Genomic DNA, 13,795 nt, shown 5'->3' on the forward strand with positions numbered 1-13,795 from the left:
GCTCTCATGAGGACCGCCACAGGAATGGAAGATCCAGAGTTACCTCTGCTGCAGAGGATAAGTTCATTAGTTACCAGCCTCAGAAATTGCAGCCCAAATAAATACTTCAGAGTTCAAGTCACAGACACATCTCAACATCAACTGTTCAGAGGGGACAGTGTGAACCAGGCCTTCATTGTCAAATTGCTGCAAAGAAACAACTACTAAAGGACACCAATAAGAAGAAGAGACCTGCTTGGGCCAAGAAACACGAGCAATGGACATTAGACCAGTGGCAATGTGTCCTTTGGTCTGGAGTCCAAATTTGAGATTTTTGGTTCCAACCGCCGTGTCTTTGAGAGACGCGGTGTGGGTGAACGGATGATCTCTGCATGTGTAGTTCCACCGTAAAGCATGGAGGAGGTGGTGTTATGGTGTGGGGGTGCTTTGCTGGTGACACTGATTTATTTCGAATTCAAGGCACACTTAACCAGCATGGCCACCACAGCATTCTGCAGCGATACGCCATTCCATCTGGTTTGGGCTTAGTGGGACTATCATTTGTTTTCTAACAGGACAATGACCCAACACACCTCCAGGCTGTGTAAGGGCTATTTCACCAAGAAGGAGAGTGATGGAGTGCTGCATCAGATGACCTGGCCTCCACAATCCCCCGACCTCAACCCAATTGAGATGGTTTGGGATGAGTCGGACGGCAGAGTGAAGGAAAAGCAGCCAACAAGTGCTCAAAATATGTGGGAACTCCTTCAAGACTGTTGGAAAAGCATTCCAGGTGAAGCTGGTTGAGAGAATGCCAAGAATGTGAAAAGCTGTCATCAAGGCAAAGGGTGGCTTTTTGAAAAATCTCAAATATAAAAACACTTTTTTGGTTACTACATGATTCCATGTGTTATTTCATAGTTTTGATGTCTTCACTATTATTCTACAATGTAGAAAATAGTACAAATAAAGAAAAGAGTAGGTGTGTCCAAACGTTTGACTGGTATTGTATATAAAAAAAGTAAAATAAACATATTGGAGAAAAAACATTCCAAAAATGTATAGCACTGGGCCTTTACTACTCCTGTATTAGCAGACCAATATAGCCATCTGTAGCACAGGCAACACAAATAATCAAACAGCTCTTACACAAAACGTGCATTGTCATCATTTCCACAAATGCAGTGTTATTTCAACCTTATATGTACAAAATAATCATAAAAATGGAAAATCACATTTTTAACTGCACTGCCCCTTTAAGCACACTTCAAGGAAGGTATAAGGGCAATGGCTCCTCTCGATTTCAAGTCTGGTATAATGAAGGAGGGGAAAAGGAATCTCAGATACAACCCTCCCTTCTCCTCGTCCGTTGTTCTCCAATCCTGCCTCAGTTGGAGCTTATAACATTGAGCACTACTTGCCTGCAATTAGCCTTCCAAATGGCACCCTATTCCCTACATAGTGCACTACTTTTGACCAGCGCCATATGGGCCCTGGTCGAAAGTAGCGCTCTAGAGAATAGGGTGACATTTGGGACGCACCCCCTGATGATGCTACTGAAGGATAAAATGGTATAGTCACAAACTACTTTTAAGGCCTCTAGCTAAACAGTTTTGTGTCCCACTAAATTATTGTGTTTATCAAAGACAATAGTGCCACACTTTGTTGAGCATGGGTAAAACAGTCATTACACAGTAACTGTTTTGATGGCTCAATACAGTAATACAGGAGAAGACACCTTAACGAACCTCTGCCAGCACAGAAGTTCACCTGCTATGTAGAATCGTCGGGACATGAACAGAAACTGGCGTCCGATGTTCTGTGGTCAGTTGCGATAAGACAACCCCCCGCTGCTTTTAACCGTTTTTCAGCAGTCTGTTTTGTCCTTAATAATGTGATAACAATAGCCAAACAACAGTGGCCTGAATGATTTTAATGTCATCAACAGAGATGACACCGCTGTCAAGCTGAGACAAGCAGTACACCAACAAAACAACTTAAACTGTTTGGTCTGTATAAAAATCGTATTAAAAAAATTATCTGCTAACCAAGAAATAAACTGGTGAAAATCTAAAAATATGTACGTACACATATATTTATATATATATATATTTTAAGACTGCATTTTCAGACACATCTTGAAACATAAAATAAATATCAGGCAACAACTATTTACATACTGTGGTACATTGTCAGCCAAGGTTACGATCGATTGTGCACTAGTACACAGATCTTCAATATGAATGCAGGTCAGGGTAACTTTTAAAAATGTTAAATGTGTATATGTTGAATATCCAACACAATCCCAACCAATACCTTAAAATACAGCATATAAACTGAAAGCATTAAAACTAATCACAATGTTTTAAATAAAAAAAAACACTCCTCCAAAACATTTGAACCCAAATAAAACATCACTGTGTTTAGGAAATATAGTGTGTAATTAAATATAATGTGTACGTTAAAATGAGGTACACATTATGTGTGACATCTACTCCAGGGAGTTCAGGCCTCCTCTTGTATCTTTGTCCCTTTGGGTCCCCTAAACTCCTGAAGCGATCTGGAGAGGAGAGACAACACAGGTACTTAAAACAGTGTGGAACACTCTTGCCATATTTAACCATTAATAAACCATTAATCAATGGATGAGTGGGTGCAGTTACAGGTAGTTGGTCTCATAAACTTCTATTGTTTCATAACAAATCCAGCCCAGCCATACAGTACAACAATACCGTAAAAAAAATATATATATATATACTTGTATAAAGCACTAATTAAATATTTCAAATCTATATATTAATATTAACAATAAAAAGTGAAACATTATGAACTGTCTTGTATGTCAGTGGCTGTGTTGTACCTGTGCCATGGTAAAGCCAAGTCATTTCAGGTGACTGCTGTCTGCTGTTAGGGTGCTGTTCTCATAGTATCCAGCAGGTGGTGCCGTTGTACTGGACAGGGACAGGGCTGAAGACAGGGCTGAGGATGGGGGTGACTGGACAGAGCTGCTGCTGTCATCTGTGCTGCTAGTGGAATCTGCTTTCTCTCTCTCCTCCCAGCGAGGCTCCTCCTGCTCCTCTTCATGACACCTTAGAGCCTCATCCTCACACAGCGGGAACACACGACTGTCCCACGGGAGTCGAGGCTGCAGACAAAGGGAGGTAGGAGGAGGGAGTAATGACGGCTACATTAGATATGAGGATATTACATTTATCACTTTAATATGTGGGTAACGTTCAGCAAAAATGACATTGAGATAGTATAATACTCACTGCGCATCTTTATCTTCTCCTATGATAAAGGATTCAATTTAAAACGCTATTCAAAGAACAATAACGCAAGCTGAAGGACGTATGACAAGTACAGAAACAGCCATTAACAGGCTCCCAAGTGAGGTGTGGATGGTCCCTGTGACTTTCACACCCACATCCTGCGCCCCAGGGAGCCTGCAGCCTGTACACTGAATGTGCGACTAAAAGTGGGCACTCTCCCTATCTCCTGACAACCACCAAGCTGACAGACACCACTCCCAGTCTATCATGACCAGACTGACTTCATAAAGCTGCATTACATTTACATTAAAAGACGCTCTTATCCAGAGCGACTTACAAATTGGTGCATTCAACTTAGGATAGCCAGTGGCACCACGGAGGTCAAATAAATATACCTGTTCTGCCACCATAGAACCAGTTAAACAGTCTCTCTCTTTCTGTAGGAGTCATGCATTAGGAACAATATTCAAATAATTTATCTGCCAATACTAAGATCTGAAACAAAGTCATTTGGTTAAATTCAGCATTTTTGAATGGTAAAAGTAAAGAGATGTAAATGTACCTGTTAGGGATATTAACGGTTAACCGTTGATCAGTTAGCTGCCAAAAATACATTTGACCGATCATGCTTATCGGTTTATAACAGGTTAATTAGCATAATTTAGTGGGTGTGTATTTTTGTTAGTCCGTCATGTATCTTGTTTATCACACACGTCCTGCATACAGAGCTTAGTTTAAGCAGAATATCACCTGTCGGGCAGCGAGGTTGGTTGATGCTTGAAGTGAAACCTGTAGGCTAATATAAGCCCAGCCATTGCACAACAATTCTTATTACAATTCCAGTGAAAACAGAGTTGGCTAGTCTATTGAACAGAGGAGGATCCCAGCTTTCTATTGATCCCATTTTAAAATCAGCATTTCTCTCCTGTTCTATTGGTTTCGATATCAACTTTATTTAGCTGTCCACAAGCTTAAAGCACAATCCTAGTCATAACACTTTACTTGACACCTAGCATCATAACATGTTATGACACATACATAACCATGTCATAATGTTATAACAGCTGACATAACTTGTCATAATATGGTCATAACACTGTCATGACACATATATTTAGACATATACTGAACAGAAATATAAACGCAACATGTAAAGTGTTGGTCCCATGTTCCATGAGCTGAAATAAAAGATCCCAGAAATGTTCCATACACACAAAAAGCTTATTTCTCTCAAATTTTGTGCACATCCCTGTTAGTGAGTATTTCTCCTTTGCCAAGGTAATCCATCCACCTGACATGTGTGGCATATCAAAAAGCTGATTAAACAGCATGATCATTACACATGTGTACCTTGTGTTAGGGACAATAAAAGGCCACTCTAAAATGTGTATATGTACAGTGGCTTGCGGAAGTATTCACCCCCTTGGCATTTTTACTATTTATTGCCTTACAACACCATGCCACATATGTCTCAAGTTTTGAGGGAGCATGCAAATGGCATGCTGACTGCAGGAATGTCCACCAGAGAATTGATGTAGTTTTAGAGAATTTGGCAGTAGTCCAAACTGACTCACAACCGCAGACCACGTGTAACGGCGCCAGCCCAGGACCTCCACATCCGGTTTCTTCAACTGCGGGATCGTCTGAGACCAGCCACCCAGACAGCTGATGAAACTGAGGGTTTGCACAACCGAAGAATTTCTGCACAAACTATCAGAAACCATCTCAGGGAAGCTTATCTGCGTGCTCGTCGTCCTCACCAGGGTCTTGACCTGACTGCAGTTCTGCGTTGTAACCGACTTCAGTGGGCAAATGCTCACCTTTGAAGTGTGCTCTTCACGGATGAATCCATGTTTCAACTGTACCGGGCAGATGGCAGACCGCGTGTATGGTGTCGTGTGGGCGAGTGGTTTGCTGATGTCACTATTGTGAACAGAATTCCCAATGGTGGCGGTGGGGTTATGGTATGGGCAGGCATATGCTACGGACAACGAACACAACTGCATTTTATCAATGGCAATTTGAATGCACAGAGATACCGTGAGATCCTCAAGGCCCATTGTTGTGCCATTCATCCGCCGCCATAGTTTCAGAATGATAATACACAGCCCCATGTTGCAAGGATCTTTACACAATTCCGGGAATCTGAAAATGTCCCAGTTCTTCCATGGCCTGAATACTCACCAGACATTGAGCATGTTTGGGATCTGTACATAATTCCTGGAAAGAGTCTAACAAATGTTTCATCTAAATTACACTATAGTGTCTGGAAATAAGATGACAATGCTAAGGTAGTCTAATGTTTAGTAAGAAACAACTTTGCCAGCATTATGATGTCGTCAAATGAACTTTAGAACAGATGGCAATGTTGTCATTAGCTAGCAAAGTTAGTCATAAATAGCTAGCAACGCTAACGTTAGCGAGCTAAAATCTGGTGACCTCCCCTCAATCTTAGCTAACTAGCTAACGTTACACTGCATCTAAAGTCAATCTGGCAACATCAAAATGATGACAAAAGGTTTTCCTACTAATTATTTGCTTCCTTTTGAAATGCATTGTATTTCCAAGCCACTGTAATGCACTTTTGAAGAAATCTTCATCAGCACTCATTGGCAATGCATTGAGAAGAATGCTCAGTTGGTCCTCAGTACAAAACAAACGTTCAAAACAATATGACGAAACATGCAACCCATGAATACACATGCATAGTATTTTCTCTAGGCTACGTTATTTTGCTGTTTGGAACTAATGTAACCGATTGTTAACTGGTTAATGGGGGTCAGTTAGTTCACCAAAATTTGCATCCATAGTGCCTGTGCTGCTGAGCTTTCTCCTGTTAAGACTTCAGTCCAATCAGAAACCACTCCAATCAGCCATGTCTAATCACCCACAGTGCATCTGTGTAGGCTCAAGAGCTCCTCAACCAGCCTACTACCCACAAACCCTCCTATTGCAGATATACACAGCCGATATCTGATAGGCTTTTTATTTCAGGGACGTTTCATGGTCACAACTAATGGGTGCTGTACTAAAGCCTCTTACATGATATGCCCAATATTCATATCTCACCTAATCAGAAACGGTTGTTCAGTCTCAGTGAGTCATGCTTGTAAGTAAAAGCTTTAACTAATTCAGCTTGATTATTAACATACTTGTGTATAACAGAAAATAGCATAGTTTATGCTAGCAACTCTGCATTAAAGTTAATAGGTTATTGATTGGAATGTTCCTACCAGCAGGGCAGGGTTTCTGTTAGCCGGTAATAGCTGGCCTTTGGCCCAAAAATAAATAGCAAAGCCAATAAATAAAATTGGCACTGGACAATTATCAGGGAGAAAAAAATACTAATCCCATTGCGAAATAATGCTTTTTAGCCTAAGGCACAATCCTAGTCATATTAGCAACCCATAGTTGTTGCATCCTTAAATTTCCCCTGTTTCTAATTGTAGGCCTATTATGAAGCTAACATTTGCGAGAAGACTAAGGCCTTGTGCGCATTGCTGCGCTTATAATGTGAATAAATAGGCCTAATAGTTTAGCAACATTTTAAGCTAAACGTTCTGATCCGTTGCATCACTCATTGCTTTTTTTTCTGTAGGCTATTTCTTTCTCAACAAGCTGACCAATAGAAGAGGTCAACGTTTCTACTATGGGAGATAGTAGATTGACATAGGCTAGTGATGTTGCTGTTTGTTACTTTTTGGCTGAGGAAAAGTAAATGTGGACAAAGTGCACATCAGAATTCGATAAGAAGGACGCACTTCATTGCATCCTCTACTTGCATGTTCTGTTAAGATGAATTACCATAACCTAAAAGTGATTTCTGTCATTCTGAGCACCGTGGGTGGACGCCCGAATCAGGTTATGCACCCAATGCATATGGGTCCAGTAAACTTCTCAAATGTCAGGTAAATTAAAATGTTGCTGGTGAAATTTCCAGCACCACATTTTCATAATGAAAACCCTGCAGCAGGGTTAAGAACTGGTAGTACCAAGACGTCATACTCAGAATGTAACAAAGAGGTGAACCAGGATCCAGACTTCAGGCTGGTAAGGACTAGACAGTGAATGTCCTTTCTTACCACCCACTCCTCTAAGGCTCTGTCTGTGTCCGTGTCCAGATGACTGCAGCTCCAGTCCACGTGAGTGCTCATGTCACCTCTGGTGTCACCTCTGGTGTCACCCCTGACAGCGCAGTCCCATTCAGAAACACCTGCTCCATCGTTCCTACTGCCAGACCTACAGAGACAGGTGATATTAAATAGAAACTACTGCATCGGAACAAGAGTATGCCGCACTTCATCCTCTAAGGAAAAAACAGACACTGTGTATTGTATTGAGATACATTGAGATGATAAGCTTTATTGCAGGTTCAATCAGGAGCAGAAAGTTGAAGTGTGAGGTGCCCAGTGCCCACCTGGTGGTGCGTCTGTAGCATCTGCTCTTATCCCAGGAGGTCCAGCAGAGTTTCTCTCTCTTTTCGCACCCCAGATGCCTCTGGGAAAAGGTCTCGTCACACAGCAGCTCCTCTTCCTCCTCCTCTTCCTGTCTCTCTCTCTCTTCCAGGGGTGCGTTATCAACCACTCTCCAGCTGTAGGGTCGGAGGGAGGAGCAGCTCAACGTGTAAGGTGAAGAACTAACACACAAATCAAAGGACATCAAAGAACAGACTATTTTCTGGAAAGGTTTGATCATTCAAACTCAAAATAGTGTTAAGCAAAAACAGGAGGCTGTAGTTTTTGTTGAGAAGTAACTCAAGCCAAAGAACAAGCACCAGAAGTCATACCTTGGTGTTATAATGTCTTTGTACTGGAGTTTCTCCACCTTGGTAGTGGCAGCCAGGGCCATGGGGATGACGATGTTGTCAATGTTGTAAACACTCTCTCCCTGACGTCTGCGGATTGGGCCCTGAGAACAAAATAACATAAACAAAACTGTCACATAGCTCTCTAATACATCAACAAGCACACCGTTCATTATAAACTTCTCAACTCAGAATGCAATATATTACAAGTCAATTGACAAGTTGCTTACTACTCAAGCTATAAATCCAGGTAGCAAGGCAGTATTGGAGCTATAATGCACACAGGTAACCAGGCAGTAGTGGAGCTATAATGCACACAGGTAACCAGGCAGTATTGGAGCTATAATGCACACAGGTAACCAGGCAGTATTGGAGCTATAATGCACACAGGTAATCAGGCAGTATTGGAGCTATAATGCACACAGGTAACCAGGCAGTATTGGAGCTATAATGCACACAGGTAACCAGGCAGTATTGGAGCTATAATGCACACAGGTAACCAGGCAGTATTGGAGCTATAATGCACACAGGTAACCAGGCAGTATTGGAGCTATAATGCACACAGGTAACCAGGCAGTATTGGAGCTACAGTGTGTGTGTGTGCTACCTGTTTATGTGTGTGTGAGGTCTGGGGTGTAACGGCATCCTCCAGGCTCTCCTCTGGACTGTTCTCAGGGTCTGACAGCTGAGACAAGAGGTCCTCTTCATCTAGAGACCAACAACACATTACTGTTAACACCATGGGTCGCTCTGTAACAGGCTACATAGCATATGTGTAATGACTACATAACTACACTAGCAGGCTACATGCATGTAATAACCAGTTGGATATGATCAGGACAACATAGAAAATCAAGGAAATCATGACTTAGCTAGGGGATAGGTCAGTTTCTATTAGAATTTAATGGAGAATAAATGTCAGAGAAGCAGGAATTCCTGATTAATCAGGAAAAATCCTATCCCAGGGATCACCCCTTCAAATTAGTGGATTCAGCTATTTCAGCCACACCCGTTGCTGAGAGGTATATACAAATTGGGACCAAGCCATGCAATTTCCATAGACAAACATTGACAGTAGAATGGCCTTACTGAAGAGCTCAGTGACTTTCAACGTGGCACCGTCATAGGATGCCACATTTCCAACAAGTCAGTTTGTCAAATTTCTGCCCTGCTAGAACTGCCCCGGTCAACTGTAAGTGCTGTTATTGTGAAGTGGAAACATCAAGGAGCAACAACGGCTCAGCCACGAAGTGGTAGGCCACACAAGCTCACAGAACGGGACCGCTGAGCAGCCGCAGACAAGCCTAAGATCACCATGTGCAATGCCAAGCGTCGGCTGGAGTGGTGTAAAGCTCTCCACCATTGGACTCTGGAGCAATGGAAACACGTTCTCTGGAGTGATGAATCACGCTTCACCATCTGGCAGTCCGATGGACGAATCTGGGTTTGGCGGATGCCATGAGAACGCTACCTGCCCCAATGCATAGTGCCAACTGTAAAGTTTGGTGGAGGAGGAATAATGGTCTGGGGCTGTTTTTCATTGTTCAGGCTAGGCCCCTTAGTTCCAGTGAAGGGAAATCTTAACGCTACAGCATACAATGCAATTCTATAAGATTCTGTGCTTCCAACTTTGTGGCAACAGTTTGGGGAAGGCCCTTTCCTGTTTAAGCATGACAATGCCCCCGTGCACAAAGCGAGGTCCATACAGAAATGGTTTGTCAAGATCGGTGTGGAAGAACTTCACTGGCCTGCACAGAGCCCTGACCTCAACCCCATCAAACACCTTTGGGATGAGTTGGAACGCCGACTGCATGCCAGGTCTAATCGCCCAACATCAGTGCCCGACCTCACTAATGCTCTTGTGGTTGAATGGAAGCAAGTCCCCGCAGCAATGTTCCAACATCTAGTGGAAAGCCTTCCCAGAAGAGTGGAGGCTGTTATAGCAGCATAGGGGGGGGGGCAACTCCATATTAATGCCCATGATTTTGGAATGAGATGTTCAACGAGCAGGTGTCCACATACTTTTGGCCATGTAGTGTACCTTCTATGGTCCTGTGGGTGTGTCTCTTCTTCCTCCCCCCGCGATAGGCCTTCCTGTGTGGGGTCTGAGCGGAACCCGCCCATCTGACAGGTGACACGCCCCTGGCCACTCCCCTCCGGTTCCTCCCATGCTGCATGTGGCTGTGGCTGCAACCTGGAATGACACAGCAGCCATGTTAACGCAACAGACTGGAATTCCCCTTGTCTGTGAAACCACCTTCCAAATCCCCCATAGGATTACAAGGCTTGGTTAGAGAGTAGCCTATAATAACATATCAGTCTAATGTTTAACTATTAATCCCATTAGGTTAGACATATGCCTTCTCAATGCTTTCCCACTTCAGTTCTACAAACAATCAAGGTCTTTGTCTTGGGCCTGTTTCATTGTTAGGATAACAGATATGTTGTTGTTTGGGGGCTGATAATGACATAGATGATATGGTAATCTGCAGTTTGAGCTGTAAGGTTGCAGGGCTGAACAGGACAAGTGGTGCTGAATCCTAAATAACGCCTCAAACTGCCACCGCCGTGCTGCCTGCCTGTCAGGGCCAGATAAGCAGGACAATACCTGCAGCTCTCTCATCTCCCCCCTCTTCCCTTCCTGTCTTTCACACATTGCCCTTCACCTCCCTCACACAACATCTCCCACTCTCCCTCCCTCTCCCTCTCACAACATTTTCCCCCTCTCCCCCTCTCCCGCCCTCTCACAACAATTTCCCCCTCTCCCTCCCTCTCACAACATCTCACGCGAACAAGTAAGGGTGATCTACCACATAATAGCAAATGTCAGTAGAATATTCCTTGTGGTGTTTGTTTTTAGATCAATCATTGTCCGTGTGGGGTGATTCAGGCTGACAGGAAATCGAGTGGAGCAGTGTAGATTACGTCTCTAAGACTAAACCAGCATTCTCCTAATTAGCCATGTGCCAGTGCCCCAGCCCCTCAACCCCTCTCCTCAACCCCTCTAGCCAGCCCCTCTCTCCAGCCACAGCCTCAGAACCTCTCCCTTCAGCCCAGTGAGGATCATTGGGAATGTTTAGGATCGTTAACCCTCCTGCAGTCAATAGCCAACAGAGCGAGCGGCGAAGAGCAACAGGAGAGTAATGATTAGACTAGCTGACTCAGAGCTTACTGCTGTGAAAGTCCCCCGGTGAGATGCCAAAGAGAATTACTGCCAATGCCAAAACATCTAATCTACACTGGTAGCTCAGTAGGAGTCTTTACACCAGATATGAGCATAGCTGAGATCACTGTCAATCTATTACTTTAAAAGAGGAGGAATCCCTGCCAGGTTTCAGGGGACACTTGGTTTTAAGATGGGTCATACTGTTTTCTGAAACCATTAGTAATAGTCTATTAGATGCTACTCACTGAACCCTGATGGAGAAGTGTGTCCCCTGTCCCTATAGCTCTGGTGGTAGTAGACATGACTGGACTCTGTCTTGACCGGTAGTAGAGGTCGCTGGACCCAGTCCTCTCTGAGCAGGGCAGAGTTCTGGAGGTGGTGGGACAGAAGGCTATCTGTGGAGACGAGATACAGTCAGTCAGCAGGTTTGGTCTGGATTAGGTTTGAAGAGAAGAATAGAAGAAGAACATTCTAGAAGAATATGGATCGAACAATGAGCATGACTCTCTGAATCTCTCCATCTACCTTCCTACATACTAGAGCAGATGCGGCCCACAATGAATTTTTTATAATAATAATCGAAATCCCGATGTGGTCCTTGAGCCAAAAAGTTTGCCCACCCCTGTACAATTAAGCAATAAGGCACGTGGGGGTGTGTTATATGGCCAATAAACCATGGCTAAGGGCTGTTCTTAGGCACAACGCAACGGTGCCTTATTGCTATTATAAACTAGTTACCAATGTAATTAGTGCAGTAAAAATAAATGTTTTGTCATTCCCATGGTATACGGTCTGATATACCACGGCTGTCAGCCAATCAGCATTCAGGGCTCGAACCACCCAGGTTATAAGAGCCAATACACCATCTCCTAGCCAGATCCCCCAGTAATAACTTCATCCCAATACAGCTGTGTGGAGTACAGCTAACAGCTGCATTGTTGATTTGAGAGCCCTGTCAGGTCTTAATAACTCTACAGTCTACATTCCACAGACAACAGAGAGAGAGCTGTTCTGAGAGTGAGGGTGCGTGGGATGTAACCTCCACAGCACAATAGATAGAGTATGAAAATGTATGCACTCACTAACTGTAAGTCGCTCTGGATAAGAGCTTCTGCTAAATGACTAAAATGTAAATGATAGAGCTACAGGAAAACACAGACCAAGGAAGGTGATTTAAAGGGCTTGAGAAGGACAGGGTAACAGAATACGTTTTGCAGAATACACTGTACTGTATTCTATTTTCCGCATCTGTAAATGGACAATAATATGCGTATTGGTGTTCTACATGCAACGTCTTAAACTGCAATATGTAACTTTTTGGGCGACCCCACCAAATTCACATAGAAAGGTAAGTTATAGATCTGTCATTCTTAATTGAAAGCAAGTCTAAGAAGCAGTATATCTGTTCTGTGCGCTCTATTTCTATGGTTCCCGTTCTTAAGTTACGTTTTTGCCTCTTTTACTTTGGTTTTGTACACTAGCTTCAAACAGCTGAAAATACAATATTTTTGGTTATGGAAAATATATTTCGCAGCGGTTTAGACCAGTGTTTCCCAACCCTGGTCCTCGAGTACCCCCAACAGTACACATTTTCGTTGTAGCCCTGGACAAACACACCTCATTCAACTCATTGAGGGCTTGATGATTAGTTGACAAGTTGAATCAGGTGTGTTTGTCCAGGGTTACAATAAAAATGTGTACTGTTGGGGGTACTCGAGGACCAGGGTTGGGAAACACTGGTTTATATGGTACAATGATTCTCTTCACTATACATGCTTGTTTTGTCACATAAACTGAAATTAGGCGAACTATTAGAATTTTAGCGACCAGGAAATGGCAGAGAGATTTCTGCATAGTGCAGCTTTAAATGCTTTGAATGAATCATCACCTTAGAAAGCCTGTCCATTTCGTTGTGCTTTGAAACAACATCCACAATGACCATTTTTTCCACTCAGTTTCCACCTGTTGAACTTCTTTCTTCAAATTGATCATCACAGTGAGGTCAACAAATGTAGCCTAATGGTGAGTTTTAAAAGCATGGCACTGTTTTGATGATAAGTGTTTGATGTATTCTTTGAAAGCATTTGCATTGATGTCAGAGTGGTTAGAGGGACAATAGAGCACTGAGTACCAGGCCCTTGGTGACCTGATGGTCGTTAGCGAGTTGGGTACTACCAACGCATGTCCAGAGTGCATAAGAGGAGAATACCGTGACGTGGAATTTGACTGCGGTCATGACTCATGACTGCCGGTGTGGCAGTAATACGGTCACCACAACAGCCCTAGGTACAGTCCAGTTAGCCTAACACAACAACACATACAGTATCATAATGTCTGTCCAGCACAGGGAGGGATGTACCTACCTGAGGGGAGAGAGAGAACAGGGTGTGTCCTAAAGCGACTGGTCCTGGAGGTCAGGGTGCTGCCGGAGGAACAAGCTGGGTCAGAACACAGGGCCAGGGAGTCACAGGAGACACAGGTGGGACAGAGGGAGGAGGAGAGGGAGGCTGGGTCCTACAGGAGAGAGGAGGGATGAATAAAAGCAGTAATTTACAGATAGTAGAATAACTTACT

General features: G+C 43.4%; 1 protein-coding gene across 2 annotated transcripts in view; it reads right to left on the reverse strand.

The window, feature by feature from the left end:
• Nucleotides 1-1,016: 1,016 nt before the first annotated feature.
• LOC121536992 (KAT8 regulatory NSL complex subunit 1-like protein) overlaps nt 1,017-13,795 on the reverse strand; it is a 43,780-nt gene continuing 31,001 nt past the window's right edge. For both annotated transcript variants that reach the window (XM_041844694.2, XM_041844693.2), the window contains exons 7-15: nt 13,585-13,735; nt 11,467-11,616; nt 10,097-10,249; nt 8,663-8,763; nt 8,038-8,159; nt 7,669-7,842; nt 7,334-7,490; nt 2,840-3,124; nt 1,017-2,539 (exon numbers count right to left, since the gene is read on the reverse strand). In XM_041844694.2, coding sequence (XP_041700628.2) covers nt 2,861-3,124; nt 7,334-7,490; nt 7,669-7,842; nt 8,038-8,159; nt 8,663-8,763; nt 10,097-10,249; nt 11,467-11,616; nt 13,585-13,735 — 1,272 coding nt within the window. In that variant the 3' untranslated portion in view covers nt 1,017-2,539; nt 2,840-2,860. The remainder of the gene's footprint in view (nt 2,540-2,839; nt 3,125-7,333; nt 7,491-7,668; nt 7,843-8,037; nt 8,160-8,662; nt 8,764-10,096; nt 10,250-11,466; nt 11,617-13,584; nt 13,736-13,795) is intronic.

The sequence above is a fragment of the Coregonus clupeaformis genome, chromosome 23 (genome assembly GCF_020615455.1).
Source record: "Coregonus clupeaformis isolate EN_2021a chromosome 23, ASM2061545v1, whole genome shotgun sequence".
Classification (NCBI taxonomy): Eukaryota; Metazoa; Chordata; class Actinopteri; order Salmoniformes; family Salmonidae; genus Coregonus; species Coregonus clupeaformis.